We start from the raw sequence: 20,857 nt of genomic DNA, 5'->3' as shown, positions 1-20,857 counted from the left end.
TTAAAGTTATATTTTAATAGATTTTTATCAATAATAACCTATAAACATTCAGCTGAAAAGTATATCGAGAAATGAATGTTTCAAATAATACATTAGACCCTTATGTTTATGGCACGAAGTTTAAATATTTTTATTGTAAAATGTCTAGTAAAACATTGAATAAGTATATTTTTAAAATCTTTTGTGGGTGTTCTGGATGAGCAATTAATGTTTTCTATATTTTGATGGCAGTCAGAGATAGTGTTTGTAAATTTTGGGTTAAATTAACCATATGACTATAATTAGTATAGTATTTGTTATTCAGTTTTCTTGCATTACTGTCATGTTTTAACTGGGTGCCTAGTTTAATGTGGGCAATCGTTAGTGTTTCTATATATAGGTATTTTCACTTAAAATTAGAAGTTTTTTATTTCTGTTAATTGATTTGGAATTAAAATACAAATATATAAATTGCAGTGGAACCTACTATGCAATGTACATGATTTATTATAAAAGCAACTCCAAAAAATGAGAGAGATGCATTAATTCTCAGTGTTTTGACCTTTAATATTAGGTCAACTTGGGAATAACTTTTCTACTTTTCTGTCTCAATCGGGACTATATATATATATTTTTAAAAACAACATTACAGTATGTATAAAACTGATAACATCAAATGTTTAGTATATCGGTTTGAGGTCATGTATATTTGGTTTCGTATTTCAAATGAGAACAAAATATTAATTTTCCTGCGAGTCAGAATAAAAATATGGTGTTATTTTCATATTAACATGATATTTTTTATATTATAATATTTTATAATATATTGATTTTAATAAATGAATATTTACACTATTGGCTCCTTCCCTGTAGTGTATGTTTTGTACATTTATGAAAGTGATGGAAAAATATGATCACATGTACTCATTTTCATAGAATCAATCATTTGATATGCAAATATTTTAGATTAATTATGTAACTTTCCATAAACCTTGCAGTGATGGATTTAGTCTTTAGTAAGATGTAACCACATAAATGTATTGTCCGTCAAATTTGTGTTCATATGCATATTCTATTTCATATTTTCATATTTAATAAATTAGTTGAGGCTTGGCGACTTAAAATGCATAGAGTATTTCTTGCACAGAGTAGTCGCGATAGTAAATGATATGTATAATTTACATCAGAAATAATCCCATGGGCTGCACGATGCAGTTGATGGTGATGCCTAACCAAAGATGAGGAAAAGGTGACAACACAAGGACATCCAGAATTGCATGCTGTGTTTCCGTGACGACCAGATAAACATATTCACATGGATGGATTTTGTTGCATTAGATACTTTGTAGTAGATGATTTTGAGATTTTCTATCATTTTTTTTTCTTTCCCTGAAGACGTTAAGTAGGGATATATTTATGTTAGGAAATCTTTTGAGTTGGTTTTAACTAATGTGCACATACATGCCTATATGTCATGTATAAACAGGAAATTTTATGGGTATTAAAATGGTAGGTAGTGGGGAGGGAGGATCACGATTTTATTGCTATCGACCACAGTCCCTAAGCCGTTTGTATCATTTATTTATTTACTTGTTTATGTCGTGCTAATTTAACTTTCTTTTTCTTCTTTTTTTATATATATTTTTTCCCAATTATTTTATGAACTTGACTATGACGTATCAATATTACTACTTTACATATTTTTGTCGTAGCATTTTAGGTGTGATAATGTCTGTGTTTTGCTTGCTTTTGCTCCGTCTTTGTCTTGTTAACCATGCTGTAGTGGCGTATCAGTGTCAGCTGTTGTTTTGGTAAATAAACAAGTAAATAAATAAAGATAAAAATGAATTTTGTGTTATTTATTTATTGTTAAATTACTATGTTATTCTGATAGGTACTTTGTAAAGGTACCTGTTCACTTTTCTGATGATGAGTATTTTTTAAAGGGACCTGTTCCCTTTGCTATCTATCTTGAGTTTAAATAAGATAATAAATCATGAATTTAGAAAGTGAGGGTGCAGCTGAAGGAATTTCAAGTGATTTTACCCACTTGAATGGTATGTATTTGTCCAGTAAAGTGGGACAAAAATCTGTTCTGGAGGTTCGCCTTCCACACCCACATATAGACACACCTAGCTGCTGACGTGTAGCATGTCTGAATGCATGCATTCTACAATAGCTAAACATTGTAGGCCTAGTCATACATTAATTACCAGCCAGTTGATTGAAAAGTGTATGCAAGATTAAGAAAATAAAAAGGTATTTTTTTTATTGTCTTTTAATTGACAGGGAAATTTTTCTCTTTGAAATTTTTTATTTGAAGTTAGTAACTTAGGCCAAATAATTTACGCAAAGGTATGAAAATCTGGCTAACTCGCATTAGTACAGTTCCTCTCGATCGTTTGTGTTTGGGGATACATATATGAATCATCTAGTGCTTTTATTTGCTTTTAATGTGTCTACTTGGTAAAAGTTAAAAAGTAGTAGCTGTTTCCCATCGGCCATCTTGGATTTGCCATCTCGGAGTAAAAAAACGAATGCCCTCATTCTCTTTTTCTCAAAATATTCGGACGAGAAACTACTTTTTTTTTTACTTGGCCTTACTTAAATATACAAATTAGGCATCTATTCAAATATGGAATTTAATTTTTATTTCTTTTTTTAATTTTTAGCTTATTTTTCTTGTGTCTTTGATATTCTAATAAAGTTCTAGAGATCAGAGATCTTAAGTCAGGATGGTAAAGCTTTTAAGTTTATACTATAATAGAGATTAGCCAGATTTAGTACACAGATTTTCCTTTGGGTCTTTCAAATGAGATGAAATCATTGTTTAAGGCATTTGTTAACCTTTGTTTGGTTACCTTGACAATTACTTAGCAACAGTACATAGAGATAGAAATTCAATGCTCTTGTTATTTTTTTTTAAATTTAAGGTCTCAGATTAAAGAGGTAAAAGGTATGATAATATAATAGGTTATTTGAAGTTTAATGGTGTTAATAAATATCTTCATTGGGTGTTTTTTTTTTTAAGTTAGAAATTTTTTCTCAAGGATATTTCCTTACATGACGTATTCGACATTGAGCTTTTGACTTAGATATTTGTGTTAAAAGATTTACCTTCTTCTTGTGTTTATAATCCACATTCCTAAATGGGTGTCCCTAACCCGACAGAAACCCCTGACCCATATAATGATGTCATTCTAGTTCACATAAATTTCAGGCCATAGCCACTCCTCTTTTGATTAATACACAATTATTATTTATTTCTTGCTTCAGTAGTTTATATACTATTTCACAGTGAAGCGACTGTTGCCGTGACTAATTAGTATGAGCTGTATAGAAATGTATCATGCTTTTATCTCCGGGTGAATTATTAAGCCAAGCCTCTGTGAGTCCTCGTGTTATCGTTTAAATTTAGTTCCATAATCATGAGCGAGATAGATACGTATCATTTCAATCGCCTCTTAGGTTAAAGTTAAATTTTGTCATAAATAGAACCTACTTATTATTGAAATGCTTATCAATTCATACATACTTTAATATAAATTTAATTTAAAGTCAACATAAAGTGTCATAACTATATTTGACATAGATTCTTATAAGAAAGTTGAGTTAGCCATTAAACTCAGCAATGCATTTAATTATTTATCAAGAAAATTTAAGTAATATTAAATATTCATTATATGTTTTGTAATATGCATTTATTATTAGAATTAAACACAGTTTCATTGTCTACATAATAGAGAGTATTCTCATTATACGTTGAACATTTATACTGTAAGCCAATATACTGTATTCTTAAATGTTAAGTATTAACTTGCTGGCAGCCATGATGTCCTGTTGTCTTGGCAACCGATCTGCACTCTGAAAAAGTTGCAGGTATATAATAATAATTCCCTGTCTTTGTGGTTTGCTAACTGTAATTTGCCGGCCATTTCTACGCTGCGGTTGTGATCCAGCGAGTTCTTTTTCAGATATGACTTGCAGAAATGAATATCAAAATGGTTTTCAAAATGGTAAGTCTTAAAAGTTAATTAGAGTTGTCTTATGAGGTAGTCCCTAAAGATGATATAGATCGTTACAAACAAGACATCTGTGCCATGTGACAGCTGGGCAGATAGAATTCCTCCAATCAAATTAATTGTTATTCGGGAGGTTCAGCAGAGAGTGATGAAACAGTTTGAGTGTGTTATCACTACCATAGTTACTTCATCATCGCTGTACGTTCACCGTATTCTCTACATGTTGTGGAATATGTATTGTTTGCTGCATTAATATTAAATGTTCTTGATGTATGCTATGCATAATTTGGAATAATATGGCATTGCTCTTTTTAATGTGAGTATTTCTTCTTTTTTTTGGCAGATGATGTGTGTGTGTGTGAAGTATGTGTTTTGAAGTGGATGTTTTGTATCAACATTTAATTTTATTTATTCTGTGTGAATGGTTTCTAGTCAATTTGAGATTTAAGCAATTACGAAGAGCCTATCCAGTGTAAAAAGACATTAAGTCAATAATGTAATGTGGACACATCGTGTATCTTTCTTTGCACAAGATGCTCTCTGTTTGCAGAGGGTACAGTTTCCGTGAACGACGGCACTTCCGCTGCGCGTGGTGCTCAAACTGACAAGATAGAGGTTGTACATCAGCGAGTTTAAATTTATTCCATTGGGATTTGGTAGTAAGCATCATCGATTGAAATTGGAATTATTCAAAGTTACTCGGATGCAATTTCCTCTCTGTTCCTTGGTCTTGCTCTCTGACTAATAATACGTCAGCTATTCAGTAGATTTAGATTAAACTATTACAATAGACATGGCTTCATAAGGAACACTTAATCCCCTTAGAAATCGCATAGTTCACTCATTAATTTCTAATGAGTTAAATGGTTAGAATGATTAGTGGAAATCTTGAAACAGATTTGTATCGTCAGGAAATCCTTTGTATTTGTAATTACCTAGTAGTACAGCAATTGCAGCCTTAAGAAACCTTTGATATATAGTAAATTATTGGGTCCACAAATCACTTAAAATCGCCTGCAATCTACTATACGATAGACAGGTTAGAAATTACTGATGAAGTTAAAAAATGGGAAGTTGATGGATATCAATTTTGCTGTTATTTCTGTTTACTCCATTACAAAATATATTATCTATTTTTCAATGTAAGGCAACTTTAAAATATATAAGAAATGATTTGAAAAATTTGTGAAAAATTTTATTTTATTTCTAAAGCCAATAAGATTGATAATTTCTTTCTCTTAGCTTACCATTTTCTATCTTAAGGTTCTATCTTAAGGTACTGTACTCCTGCGAACGAGTTTGACAACTTCAAAAATTTCAGGAAACAATCCCAAGATTATAATCATCTATTGATGTGGAGCATCAACTGTGATTGTAGGCATAAACACAAAGTTTGCCCCCCCCCCACTTACTCATTCCAAATTGAATTTGGAATATTAGACCTCAGGATTATAGGTCCACGTCATCTGCAATGTTACGGTATTTAAATTGTAACCTTTATTCCATGATCTCATCACTATCATTTACTCATTCCTAATGTACCAGTGCCATAGAATTTAGTGGGGTAACTCTAATTAGCTCTTGGGGGGTGGGGGGATAGATGAAGCCGTGGGACCCCAGCCCAAAAAGGCCCGAGCTTTTACTGCTACCCAGCATAGAAATATAGAGCAGTCTTTCCAGCCCTTGAAGTCCATATGAAGCAAAATATTTTCCTGACGCGAAAGGGGGCCTCGGACATTTTCATGCCTGGGGCCTCATGACTAGTTGTTATGCTGCTCATTTATAGAATTGTCACCTACCCAGATGTTCAGACTAGATTATTTAATCAATAAAACTGAAATTAATTCAGACTTTTAGTAGTCTGTCAATATTTATACTTTATGCTATTGAATTTGAGCCATGTCTATGTTTCAGTATTTATTTTAAAAATGTAAATAAACATCTCAGCCTGATTTCCGATGTTCTTTTTCAAACTCATTCCTTTATAAAAATTAGTGGACTTAGATAAATAAATTACATTTTAAAAAATTGGCCTTTTTCATTTTTCTTCTTTTATTTCCCATTTTTATTCTCCTTTCTTCAATTTCTTTATATATTGTATTCTTTTTATTCCTAAGGCTGATTTGCCATAAAACAGGTGCTGATGTTAGCAGATTTTCCTCCTAGATTATTTCAATAATAATACTTAAGATATTGTATCATAATTAATATCAAACAAAGTAATTAACAGATAAATAGTAACAGGTGACTCTTAATAGAAATCTCCCAAGTAAGTTATTAACAAATATTGATATAGGTATTAAAAAGATGAGATAAATTCATGTGCGTATCCTTAATATCTTGCTCTAAAGGAGGCTTTGTTTATCTATGTGAAAAATTTTTATATCTGTTATTGATCGAACTTAGTATCTGTCTGTAATAGAAGGCAAGCACATTAAATATATAGTGTTTGTGTTGAGCAAATATTAATAATCATGAAAAATAAAATTGGATACTTCCAAGATACAAAATATTTTATCCATCAATTTTTACAAAATGTTTCATGTGAAATTTTACTTTTTGATTTGATTGAATACATAAGTGCAGTGCATAAAGTAACAACAATAATAAAGGTTATAATAATACTAATAGAGTTAAACTAAATATCGTCAAAAGGTCATTCACGTTTTTGAGTTGCATACTTTGCATACGTTAATAGCTTTCAATTATTAAGGAGAATAGAAAATATGTTATTTGCCAATAATTAATTTGCAAGTTACAATTTTCAATTGAAAAATCGAACAAGAATTGTTTTATTTGTCAATTTAACCGTGCATTAATAATATTGCCTATTGCATGGATCTGACCCTTAAGTTATATTTCATAGTAATCAATTTTCCGGTGTTTTATAGTATAACTCTGCAAATAATTATATTTTTTATTTTGTATCCTTGTTAATTTGTTCTTTTACCTGATTATAAGCAATTCAATTCTTTTAGTTTATTTTTGAGGGTTATTTTTAATTAAAGATTACCATAGTCACTACGCAGACAATTGTATGACTCCCTATCGGAGGGGAGGGGGGTGTAGGCTGGAGGTGCATGGGTGTAGATATCCCCTCCCTGGGACGGCAGATTAGTTCAGTTAAGTGTGAAAAGAAGTTTTCATTGGTTTTCTGTAGCAAGATTTTTTCGCAAGCATTTCATTTCACGTATTTATTTCACCAACATTTACAAAAACAGTAACAAAAAGATACAATAACAAAAATAAAAATTAAAATTCTGGGCAGTGGTAGCGTACTGAGCATTCAGTGCTATATAATAAGTTGGGTATGGCAAATATCGATTCATAATATGATGTCTCTTGATGTAAAATGCCATTGGAATAACAGGTTCTAGGTTCACATTCGCAATTTGAGCATGCTAGGCTGAAACCAGCTTTTAGGCGTTCAAGCCTATGATATTGAACGTACTTCATATTGAATGTACAACCCTTAATAAAAGAAACTATGTTTCAAAAACTTTACTGTTAAAAATATAGCACATATTTAAAATATTTTATTTTAAAAATGTGTCTACTGATGTCTAGTAATATTTCTCTAGACTAGCCATTTTTAATTTTTTTTTTTTTCAAAAATAATTTTGCCTAATGTATTCAAATGTCACATAGTAATTTAACACACACACAGATAAGGATAGAAACGTTTTTTTGAGTGGAGTTGTAAAGCTTGTTCGATAAAGTGCTTTCATTATAATGTCATGAGTATTTGGTTCAATTTTTGTGACAGTTAGACTAAAAACATCTCCCCTTGCTAAGGCTTTTGATAGAGACTTGATTTTATAAATTAATGTTCCATCCAGTAATTTGTGAGTTACTTGCTGTTCGAGGATGTAAAAAAAAAACTGCTCTGTATTCTTTAATACTAAATTTGCATTGTTTTGGAATGTTGCTGTACATTATTACTACTACAGTATTGTACTGTTCAAGTGAATTGATTTAAAGAATGTTTTAAATATATTATTATTATTATTATTATTATTTTTTATTAACAACCGTCCAACAGGAACTCTTCGTTCCCACATACAGGCGAAAATTGCAATAAACATCAAAAATATAATCAATACAATAAAATCACAAGATATAAAAAGATTATTATTATTATTATTATTATTTCTATAATTATAATATTGCTATGTTTACAATAATTATGAAAATTACTAAAAATTAATTATAATTACAATTAAAAATTACTTGCTCATTATAAAATTGCCTTATCCTTGGCTTTTATGTTGTTTGTTTCAAGAGTGCACTTGGTATTTTAATGAGACGTGCCTCATTTTTAATCCCTTTCTCTGGTTTCCCATTAGCTCCAGTAATTGAGGTGTTGCTTATGTTTGAGATATAAACAATTTGCAAAGAATAATAAGCAAAAAAAACTGTTTTATATTAATAAGATAGACTTTATTTGTAACCTGTTACTCAGTTTGCATTATAACTACTACTACCACACTGTACCAAAGGAGTCCGTACCTTGTACTTTGAGGAATGAGTTTTTGTACATTGCTATTGAGTTGTTTGCTAATTTATTTAAGATAATGGGCTCATGATTGATAAAACAATTAGCAACCAGTTTGATTATCATGTGACTAAATATGCAAATGATATTAGTATTGTTTCCATCTTAAAGCTAAGCATCCTTGATAGTTAGAGTTCAATATGTACAAGTTCTTATGAGGAATGGTTGGCAAGGTTTATGAGCCTTTTAATATGTTCAGGTAAGTGGTAGGCCTAGGTTTAACTGTTGTGTTTTGATCTTTTTTTTTAGTAAAAGTACATAGAAAGTGCTGATCCTTGATAATGTCATTTAATATTATATTATACTTGTTCAATAGTAGTGTACGACATTTTGTTGGCCACAAACCAATTTGGCAGTGCTATATAGTATAAAATTTATATTGTAACCTAAATTAAACTTTATAAACCTCATGAAGTGTCTATATATAGGTTAATTTGTTGGAAACATTTCTGGTTTATACAGGATTTGAACCTAGGACTCTTGAGAGTAGAAGCTCTAAAGATACAGTACCATATTAATATTTACACTTTTTTTCAGTAAAAAAAATGGTGATATTAAAACTTAAATGTAAGTACAAAGCAATTAAAATAAGAAAAAAACCCATACAAAAATATAAGGCATTTGGCTCTAATGTGTATGATACAGATCAGAGAATCTTAATGTCACTATTATCTGCCCTTTGACACAGTCTTGTTTTTCTACAAATAAGTAGGTCTGTTGTTTTCTAGATTTAGCTTTTTCTGTTTTTTTTTATCGAGGGCTTAAATAAAACTGCAATTGTTTGGGCGTCCATTAATCTGATGGCCGGCGAAATGTCTCCGTTGGTCAAGCTTCATTGCTTTAAAAAGCATTCAAGCATGTTCAAAAATGCTTTTATATAATGGGCTCGGGGGAAATATGTACTGTATGTACGAACTTTCTATATTTTTTTGTGAATAATGTGAGTTTAGATGATAAACAGATTTTCCCTAGGGAGGTGTTCTTTCATCAGCTCCCTTGCTCAATGCCAAACGCTATCTATAGCTTTACATATCTGTAACTAAAATGATTCTGCTGTTGGAAAGTGGCCATATGGTAGATTTGTTGCTATGGTATCCATTTCCACGGTAATTATTCAGTGTCAAGTTTCCATAGAAATGTGGAATATATAACCAGAAGTAATTGTTAATAGTTTGAATAATGAGTGAATGATTGGACGAAGAATTATACTGTCTCGGGGAAAAAAAAATTTCTCAAATCAACCTAAAAATTTTTTTTTTTTTTATTAAAGAAGTTGATAATTTATGGATTTATAGTTAATTATTCTGCATTTCTTAATGATGTTTTAAATCCATTCAATATTGCTGTAAAATTTGAGAGAGCAAGCCATTATTGAATGGATTTACTTTATCATGAATATTCATAAATTTTGTGTCTTGCATTATTAAGAATCTCCCGGATTGGAGTTTCTTTTAATTGTCTGCATATATTGATCAGTCTCACTTTCACTAAAATCAATTAATTAAATCTAGATTCTAATTTGTTTTTTTTCCCCTTAATTTACTACTCAGTACTTAACATTAAAAAATTATTATTCATGCAAAATTTGCACTCTGGTTAGTTTTTTTTAAATTAAAGTGAAGGACAGTAAAATGTCAGCAATTATACAATATACACAGTTGGATCTAATGAAACATATTAGATTCTAAAATAATTTTGATTATTAGATTCTAATGAATTTGGATAGAAAAAAAATATAAGAAGGTATAATTCTCAGTATAATCGAAAAAACAAATACATGATTTGTTTATAATAGAAATAATACAGAGAAATAGTTGCAGAAGTGTTAACACCTAACTTACCCTCTTTCTTAGAGGCCTACAAGTTTCAACACTGAACATGATTCTGAGTCTGTTACTATAGTAACCAAGCTTACTTAGTCATTGTTGCTATGGAGATTTTTTGAGTCATGGTACTGTATTTATTGGCTGATTGTGCATGGAAGCTTGATACTGTCTCTTGGAATCTTGTGCACTATAATTGGATTGGCTGTAAGCTGACATACAACACAAACTTGGACAGTCAATACTTCATTTAACCAATGAGGCTGGCAAATGACATTAGGCAAAGTACGGGCTTACGATTCGGAGTGGTTATACGATTCCGACAAATTACTTGTATATATATGACCTCAATACATATTGAGCTTAAGTGCACAAATTATATTATGTCATTAATTTGGAATTATGGCTCAATACTGTGCCACAAATAACTTATGCTAGATTGTTTTCATTGGACCAATTAGGAAATACCATTACTAGTGTTTGTTTTATGTATTTTAAATGAGATATTATTGTTTGCATAATTTATAAGTACAAAATATTCATATTGGTTAAAAAATAAAGAACCATTGATTGTGTGTTGTTCAATCAACTAACTATCTACTTGTATCCATATGCATATAAATACTTTTATTACAGTATTGTGTAAATTTGATGACAATAAGTTTAGTTTTACCTAAAGAATTTTTTGATTTATATGTTTCCTGTGTCGTGTGTAAGGTTTTATTTGTCTGTTATTGAGCACAATATTTTGCAGTTGGATGACCAAAAAGAAACTGTAAAGCATTTCAGTATATTAGTGCTGGTTCAGTCGAGAACAATGCAGACACCGTGTCAAATCCTATAGACGTTTTCCAAAACACTGTTCCACCACTCGTGGTTCACTGACGGTTTTCAAAGCATTCTAGCGTTAATTTTCAAATTTCTTTACTTCTGAGCAAAAAAGTGTGTTCATATGTAAATGAGTAGTTGCAGAGTAAACTGTATGTGTGATTTGCAAAATAGGACGTTTCTGGACTGCATTTAGCATGGAGATCCAGGAGTTTAAGCATGTATGTAAGCATTTAAGTTTCAGCATGGTTTTAATGTTGATATCATCAGTGTAATTGTATTTGGAGATACTTTTTCATTGCTTTGCTAATTGTTGTCTCTGATTGAAGATTCCAGATAATTTACCTGCAGTGTTAAACTTTAGTACATACAAGCTATTCTTCTCTATGTATTGTTTAAATAGGACTCTTGTTGAGTTGGGAGACTAGGAAGTTAACATTGTAATATTGTAAATTTGGTTTATTCTATAGCGTAAGTTTTTTCATTACACACTTTGATTTCTTGTTTAAAACATGCTAGTGACAATTTATGAATAATTTTATTTTTTTAAATTTCAATTTGTAGGCTGTAACCAATGAAAATGCCACCAAGTCGTAAGCAAGAATTAAATTGGAAACGGAGGTTATCGTACGATTTAAGCAGTAGTTTTCCGAGTGAATCATTAACGCAAGCATTTGAAGACGTGAAGATGGAAGACCTGGATCTGTCGAGCAGTTGCTTCGGAGCGATCCGTACGGAGAAAGGACCGCTTGATGACGACGAGTTGAAACCTCTTACCTGGCTGCACAGCGCAGATCTTCTCAAAGATATTAACCTAGAAGATGATGATGAGTACGACGATGAAGAAATCATGTCCAAAGAAAACTGCGATATAAATGGCGGTCTCATAAACAATATTAATAATCGAGCGAACAATAATGCCTCCGATTCAAATGATCCAATCAAACAAGTGAACAGCAAACCTCCGTTTTCCTTTAGTTGTTTAATTTTTATGGCAATAGAAGATTCTCCGACAAAGCGTCTTCCGGTTAAAGACATTTATCAGTGGATTTTGGATCATTTTCCATACTTTCATTCAGCTCCGACCGGATGGAAAAACTCTGTGCGACATAACTTGTCGTTGAACAAATGTTTTAAGAAAGTCGAAAAGGTTAAAGGACAGGTGAGTTAGACTTTTCATTAATTCATTTATCTCCATCATAAAAATAGTCCACAAAATCTTCATGCTTGCTACAGCAGGAACTTTTCAGAGCTTAAAAGTTTTTTTTGTTTTTTTAAAATAATTTACACACCAAAATAAAAATCTCAAATATTTTCCATTTAAAAAAAAAATGTTTAATAAAAACTGTAGATTAGATCAAATCAATTCATTAAAACTACTATTTTAAATTATATATCTATATGATTATGAATGATGCTACTATACAGAATTTAACCTTTAATAAGATACCGAGGTCAGAGAATAAATAGAGGCAGTTTTTATGGCTTGCTATTATTAAAGTAGCTAGTATGAGTTATATTCAGGCTGACTGCATTCTTTTTGTCAAAAAATAGAAAAAATGCTATAAATATTACTTCTCTTTAGCAGCATTGGTTTCCATACTGAGTTGATTTGCAGATGTCCTCTTAACTTGTATATATCTATTATAAATATATATCTACTGTATTTATATTTCTATATATAAAGCTAGCATTTTAAGCTGCAATCCTATAGTTCTGATTTATCATTAGCTTATTTTCTCTAGGGATATATTATGTGCAAATTTTAGTTTCTCAATTAAAAAATGAAAAAAACAAACTTTACAGTAAACAAACCAAATGGGGAACTCTTCCCTATTGTGTGACTACTATGTTTTGAAACGATTTCCTGTTTAAATTATTAAATGCATTGGAATTCTATGCTCTTTATTATTATAAAGGATAGACAGGTTTTTGTTGTAAACGCCCACATTTTAAAATGGTGTCGGATGTCAATATTATGAAGTATAATTAAGGAATTCTTTGTACATGTAACGTCCTCAACGAGTAAAAATGCTTAACTGCTAGGCCACCTTCCTTAACCTTACCATGGGGGTCTGATGAGGACAATCTTGCCTTCTGCACTCTTACCAGTAATGGGATGATTATTCTCACCTGGACCCACTAGCCGACAGGTTTTTTTTTATCTTGCTTGAATAAAAAAGGTCAAGTTCATCGTTGTAAAAATAAAGAGGAGTAATTTCAGTAATTTCTGGAGCCTCTTTTAAGCACTCCTGATGTTATTTCCTTGGGCGGGTGACAACATTTTCTGGAATATTATGATTCGAGGTCTGTCGGCTGTACGTACGCATCTGGCAATAGATTGCAATGTGACATTAATTACAGCAAGTACAATGAATTAGTGGAGGTGTTTTATAATTGTATTTATGAACTAAATTCAGTAATATTTGTAATAGAGGATGCTTTACAATTTTACCAACACCCACTTCAACTCCCAAGTTGCTTAACACACTGTTACTATTGACGTAGCTGGCAAATGAGTCAGTTTCCATGGTTACTCACAGTTGCCATGGTAATTGATCTTGCAGTTGCTTGTAAATGATAGTTGTTAGGTTGGTGTCGGTTTTATTGGCTGTAAATAAACGCCTGGTTATTATCACTATAGTTTGGTTTGATGGCCCAAGTTGAACTTATTCAAAGATACTATACTGTAATTTCTTAATTATAGAATAGAAAAGTAATTTTTCTTTTAGAGTTGTCTCTTAATTGACTAAGTTAAAAAGTAATTTAAATAAAATATTTCAAAATTATTAAATTTGTTTTCCTTTAATTGATGAAACTTTTTTTTTAACCTCATATTATTTTAATCTATAGTTAAAAAATAGTTTAAATAAAAAATTGCCAAATTATTAAATTTGTTTTTCCTTTAATTATATGAATATTAAATAGGTCATAAAAAAGAAACATAGTAGGAAAGTGTTGGAATATGTTAGGTACAAAAATCGAGGCACAGACATTCAAACATGAAATGAGAGGATAAAAATGTTTCCATCATGGTTTTTTTGAATTTGTGTTGTAATAATACATGCTTTTTCATAAGTAGTTTGGGACGTATTAAAAATTCAGTTCAATAACATGTCCGGTTGGGTAAAAGATTATTCACATAAATTTATTATTTAGTGAGTACTACTGAATTTCATTTGACAGATCTTCATTAATTTATCCCGTAACCCATTATATTTTATTGCATTTGAAATACTGTAAAAACCTCGAATTGAAGCTCTGGGCATCTTTGTTTTTTTTTTTTTTTTTACGAACTTCGGATGGGCTTCTTTTTGAGATTGGCTTCTTGTCGCATTAAATCACCTAAACTACTGTATAAACCAATTTTATTTTGTTTCTTGTAAAATTCATGTACAGTGTATATACTGTACTATCTGGAAAAGAAGTCTACGCTATCTTAAAAAGAAGCCCATGGGCTCGAGGCTAATTTTGCAAAATGAAGAGGTGGACTTTAAATTCGAGATGGGCTTCTTCTTGAGAAGCCCATTCGAGGTTTTTGGTATACTGTAGAATTAAAAAAGGAAGTACAGTAAGTATAAATTTAACTTTTTTTGTTTACCCATGATGTTTTCTTTGCCTGTATTAGATCCATGAACTATGGAAAACATGCCCTAGAGTTGTGAACTTTGGTTACAAAACTTCAACAAAAGTTGTCATGACATTGTAGTTGAATGCTTTAATTTGATGCAAATTCAAGATTTTTTTTTTAAAGATTTGCTGCAGTTGTATTGAATTCTAAACACCTTTATTTGGCCTCTCAGAAAGTGAAGCCACTCAATTGATCAAAACTGTATTGAATTTCTTTTATACAAGTGTTATAATCAAAGCAATGTTCTCTTCACAAGTGGACTTTTCCTAGAACATAACAAAAGCAGTAAAGTACTACACTGGTTATATTGAATGTTTTTAACACCTTCATTTATTTAAATTAATTGTTAATGTATGTTCTGAGGAACATTTTCTTTGATAATTATACAAAAAACTCTTATAAACACTTTAAATGTAAGGGAATATGTATATTTCTTCCTATCATCAAAATATTTGATACACAGACTTAACAAATACTTTTCTTCCATTTTAAAGTTTCTTTTTTGGTTTGTACAACATTCATCTTCAGATTAAATTGTTTTCCCACTCGCCAGTGATATTGAATCTTAATTTATTGTATTTTAAAATTGCCTGCAATGTCTATCTGTCTTGTTAATCCATTACTATTCAAATTCATACAATGTTTTCTGTCGCATTTTTCTCAAGAATCCTGATGGTAATCTGATTGAGAATTTCTTCGGCAATTGTTATGCTTGGTCTTCTGCTTTATCGTCATGGAGATGGGACACTAAATGCCATGGCAACCAAATAAGCAAGCTTATTAGATTTGCGTTGGAGATATGATTGTGGGTTTTAATAGCTTTTTTTTAAATGTAACATCATTCAGATTTAGTTAACAGATGGAGATTAAACTGTTTTGAGTTAAGTTTAGATTACGTATATATTCATAGCTACGGGTGCTGTAAAATTACTAACGATCAAACAGTTCTACATTCAGACTGCAAATATATATATATTAAATAATAAAACATTTCTTTGATTTGTACTTCAAGTTCCCTTCCGTGGTAGCACGGCATTTAGCTCAACTTGCAACAAACCATCGGCCTTTATTTGGCCGCCCATTCATTGTCAAAATTTTGGGACAATATCACTGTAGTTCAGTATTCCCTTGAAACCATACGGGAAAAAAAAAGTGAAAAATATATAACACAGTTATTGTGTAAATATTGTTTGATGTGTTTATGTGATTCTCAAGTAGAGATCAGCGTTGTTTATTTTTGCAACTAAACACAGTGATCTTTCTGAAAAAGTAACTGAGCAAGTGATTGAAAATCTAATTACAGTTGAGGAATTTTTCCACTTTTTTGACTAAAATTGGAAGTCAGAAAGTTATTAAAATATCATAAATGTACAGTGAGATTTCTATACTTTGTTGGTGGATCTAACGGTTCCGAAAATAATGAATTCAAATGCGAACGTAATTAATTTGTTCCTGTTTGTGCACATACATAGTCTATTTCCACAAAAGAAAAAAAAAATCAATTTCAGAATATATATAGTATTTTTATAATACTCGCTGCTGCCAAGATATCCCCAAATAGGCATTTTTACTTTAATCACAGTTGATTAAATATAAAACATTTATCAGTTCTATTTCTGAACTGTTTACATCCAGAATAACGTTTATAAAATCATGCAATAAGATCTCCAGCGAAGGTCTAAGGGTGCCCTCTGTATTTCTTATTCTTCAATAAATTGTTATTTTTATTCTCTCATCGCATGTATGCTTTTGGCAGGTCCATTTTTCTAAATGAGGAAACAAAATCCTATTTTTGTTCTTTTCGCCTTACTCTGACAATTTTAGATCTCTTCGGTGCACCCAGAAGAGAAAGCTTATGTAATAAATAATTTCAGTTATAATTATCCATCAACCCAGCTAACACAGGAGTCGTCTACAAAGTATATAAAAGGTCTGGCCTATAGGACCTTGTTGAAAAGAAATAAAATAGCAATTTTACTGAGATTTGCAGTTCAACACTTTGCAATATCACCAGTTTCTGTTCAATGTGACAAGAAACAGAGAATCCATCTACAGTATTCAATTTATTAATTTGACATCAATTTGGTAACATTAAAGGAGGTTTCTAGTAAACAACTAAAATACCAAGGTCTAATAAAATTGGCTTTCTCATTCCATTACACTTCCATTAACCTATGAAAACCATTCAGTATTACTTATATAAAAGTGTAATTTTTTATTTTTATAAATGACAAAATTACATCAGACAGAATGCTTTCATATATTGCATTTTGAATATGAAGCACAATTAATATTCCGTCCTGTTGTTAGCACATGCGAAGCATCGATTGCTTTTAGCACCAGAACATTTCAACAACTTATATTAAAATGTGGTAATGTTACTCTAAATGATTTACAGCATGTCAGGATTTGTGATTTCGATTATTTCGGGGGGATAGTTTACAAATATCAAATGAAAACTCATTATTACTGTATTTCTTAGTTTATAATTAAATGCTGCTAGGGGAAGTGGTACAACTGTAGCTTAATACCTGAAGTAGGAGGGGGGAAATTATTTATTGGTCTTAATTAAATTACTGACTTAATGGACGAGGTAATTTCGTCAGAGGAGAAAAGATTTTCATCTTAATTAATCTTCTTAGTAGATTTATAATGTATAAAGATGGAATAGAATAGTTTTATGTTTATGTAATCTTATGCTCTAACTTTTTTGAAGTATCATGTTTGTTTACAAATGTGTTAATGATAGTTCTCTTGAATAATTAACAGGATAGTGATTAATTAGCATGATATTTATTATTTATTATTATTATAGGGCCCTAGTCATTGATAGATTTTTAAGCTTAGAATTATAATTGTTTAGAGGTAGTAGAAACATATATTTACACTCCCAAGACAATTTAAACCATAGCCTTTTGTGTATGTGCTTGGTAATTCTAGTATATAGATTTAACTCATCTGGAATTTATCATCTCTGAATTTATTTTGGCAGCAAATCAAATTATAATCAGTAATATCTGAGTGAAACATTTTAAGAATTTTTATGAGAAGGTCTGTGCTATAGTATTAACGCTATGTTAGAAAATACTATTTCTTAAGTGAATATTCATAAGAGTGATAATTTTATGTAAATTTGACTCCAGAATTAGTTTGATGAGGGTAACTAGTGTGGATTCATTTATTTGAAGACAGCTTGCCTGCTATTAGATGGCTCTGGAATTTCTGATCATAAGATGAAGGCATTTGCTGGCTAGGAATTCTAGGTCATGTGACTACCAACATGCCAGCACTGTTGTTTGTTGCCATGGTGATGTGTGTATCAGCTGTTGCCATGGTGATTACATGGCATCTTCAGATGACTTTATATGTACATAAATTTAGTTTTTTTTTTTGGCCTTGTCTGATTACAAGGGATTAAAAGTAAACCATGTCAACTCAAGTGTCTTATCTCTGATTACTTGAACTGAGAACTAAGAAGATGACCTCTCTGTTTTCATTTCATCTAGTGTATCATAGGAATATGTGTATTTTTTATTGTGTATTGTAGCTTGAGCAATGCCAACTTTAAATATTAGATTTTGTCAAGTAAATTTGCCAACAAATCCATAGTAATCAAGACAAAAAAGTATATCTAATATTTAATGAATATTTTATTCAGGAAACCATGTTTTGTTTTTAAATCCAAACTTTTTTTAATGATAAATACTCCATGTAGTCTAACTACATGACACTTGCATAGTAATTTAACAAGAGTGAAATGGGCACAGGTAATCCTTTGGATCCAGGATACTCTGCAATCAAGTCTTTATGAAGTGGATTGTGGGAAACATGACATTATTTCACAGTATCTTCTGATTGCAAATTAGAACATCAAAGCTAAGCTATAGTTAAAATTTTATGCCTAAGTTAATTGCAATATTGAGTTCTCTTTCATATATCATATATTTAAACTTAACAATTGATAATAAACTTTAGATTTGGTATTAGTTATTGATATAATAATTTTTAAAAATGTAATTAATTATAGACTCCAGATACAGTACAGTAGAACCCTTCATTTACGTACGAAACGGGGTTTTGTTTAAAATTGCTATGTATTTCCACTACCGATATGCTAGGCTGGGCTAGGCCTGGACTGGAATTGTGTTGGATTGGAGCCAAAACTCCAACTTGCGCTCGAAAGAAATTCAAAATAACGATCATAAATGTTCAGTACTGTACTATACATACTTGTTAATGTGTATACAAAATTTATTAATAGGCCTATATGACTTCTAGCTTACGAAGAAACACAGCCCCGCGGGCGGCGCAACAGGGCGAGTAACGCAACAGCGTTTTTTACTCAATCTATGTGCTTGTGGCATCAAGAGTAAATACCTGTACAGAATAACCCGGAACCAGGGGTTCACTTATTAAAAGAAGAGTGCTGATTGGCTGTAGACACGGCGCTTGGACTTTATTTTTTTTTGTATGCAATATGATTGTTCTACGCCTACATTAACATTTATGTAATGAATATTGAAGTTAAAAAGAAAATGTGGGTGCTAGTGTTTTATTTTATGAGGGAAATAATGAAATGTTAGTAGCTTAACGTTAGTGAGATTTGACAAATAAAATCCACATTTTAATTAAAATTATAAATCGAGCCTAAACGCGGCTGTAGGCCTATATGCTATACAGTAATTTCTCGTGTGAAATTTATTCGAATATCATTGGTTAAAATAAATTTGGTAGGTGGGTTAATTACGAAGATTATTTTGTCTTTTCTATTACGTAAGAGTTAGGACTAAGGCACACATGATTTATTCAGTGGACAATCTTCGTAATGCTATTCACTTTTAAGTTTGTTTACGAACATTTTCCACTGAATAAATCATGCGCCTATGGATATGCCGACAACTTGCGCATTTAGCAGAGTTTTCTCACGGTTGCAGACATGAAGTATGAGTGCTGTGTTGAATGTCGGTGTATTCAAAGCGCACTATCTGCGTTTTGTATTGTAGTGGAGATTGTGCCTAACGATTAATTCTTGACGCGCGTGTGTTTTGTACATGAAATAGGAACTTTTTTATGACAACAATGACATGATTTTACGTTCGGGAATTCGTAAAATCGGGGTTCGTAAATGAGGGGTTATGTATACTAGAGGTAATCTTTTCATTGGGTAAACACTTTTTTTTGCATATAAGCTTGCAAATATGTATAAATTTTTAATTCCTGATGACATAATTAATGTCGAAATATTGAATCCCGACACGATGGCGTGCATTTCGATACTTGAAGTATGTATTGTACTATCTTATCTGAGATAATGAGTGGACCTTTCGGTACTTATGTATTGAAAGAGTTTTTGGAGAATATAAATTTGAATTGAATTGATTTACAAGAGTTTATAATAACTTAATTTTCATTTTTTTTTTAGACATTAGGGAAGGGATCGTTATGGTGTGTTGATCCAGAGTATCGTCCAAATTTGATGCAAGCGCTGCGAAAGACACCGTATCATCCGTATCACTACGCAGTTCCTTATAGTCCGTATACACATCATGCTCCACTAACTGCCATATCAAGGTAGATAACCTTATTTTAAAACTTAATTTTGTTTGTAGTTTCATCTAAAGGCATAATTAAAACTATATTTGTATAATTGTCAATTATTATTGTAGAATTTTGGGACTATGTTTTTCCAGTTTTAAAAGCATTTTTTCTTTATGTTGAACAAATTATAGTTTTTTTACCAGTAAGACTACAATTTAGAAAGCAAATATTGTTGGCTGATCTTGGAAATTATGATTCATAAACCATCTGTTTCCATGGCGAAAGACTTAAGTATAGCCAACAATTCAAGCACTGCCTGTCTAATAATTGTTGCCATGACAACTAATACACTTTGACACTATAGACACAGTTCAGTGTTATTTCTTAAAATTAAACAGTCAATATGTATGTATTATATAAAAGAAGAACTTCATGAACTTGATGTGATAATCAAGCACGGCTCATCAATAAAATTTCCTTA

General features: G+C 31.0%; 1 protein-coding gene across 1 annotated transcript in view; it reads left to right on the top strand.

Moving 5' to 3' along the window:
* Positions 1 to 4,167: 4,167 nt before the first annotated feature.
* Positions 4,168 to 20,857, top strand: part of LOC117106732 (forkhead box protein N3-like) — a gene marked incomplete in the record, with an annotated part of 38,076 nt that continues 21,386 nt past the window's right edge. The window contains 3 exon segments of the mRNA XM_033248153.1: positions 4,168 to 4,317; positions 11,772 to 12,369; positions 20,261 to 20,409. Of these exon segments, the coding sequence (XP_033104044.1) occupies positions 11,782 to 12,369; positions 20,261 to 20,409 (737 nt within the window).

Source organism: Anneissia japonica, unplaced genomic scaffold (assembly GCF_011630105.1).
Source record: "Anneissia japonica isolate Jap-2015-1 unplaced genomic scaffold, ASM1163010v1 scaffold287705_len1045735_cov187, whole genome shotgun sequence".
NCBI classification, from domain to species: domain Eukaryota; kingdom Metazoa; phylum Echinodermata; class Crinoidea; order Comatulida; family Comatulidae; genus Anneissia; species Anneissia japonica.
The sequence above is the reverse complement of the archived record's forward strand: the minus strand, read 5'-3'. Positions and strand labels throughout refer to the sequence as shown.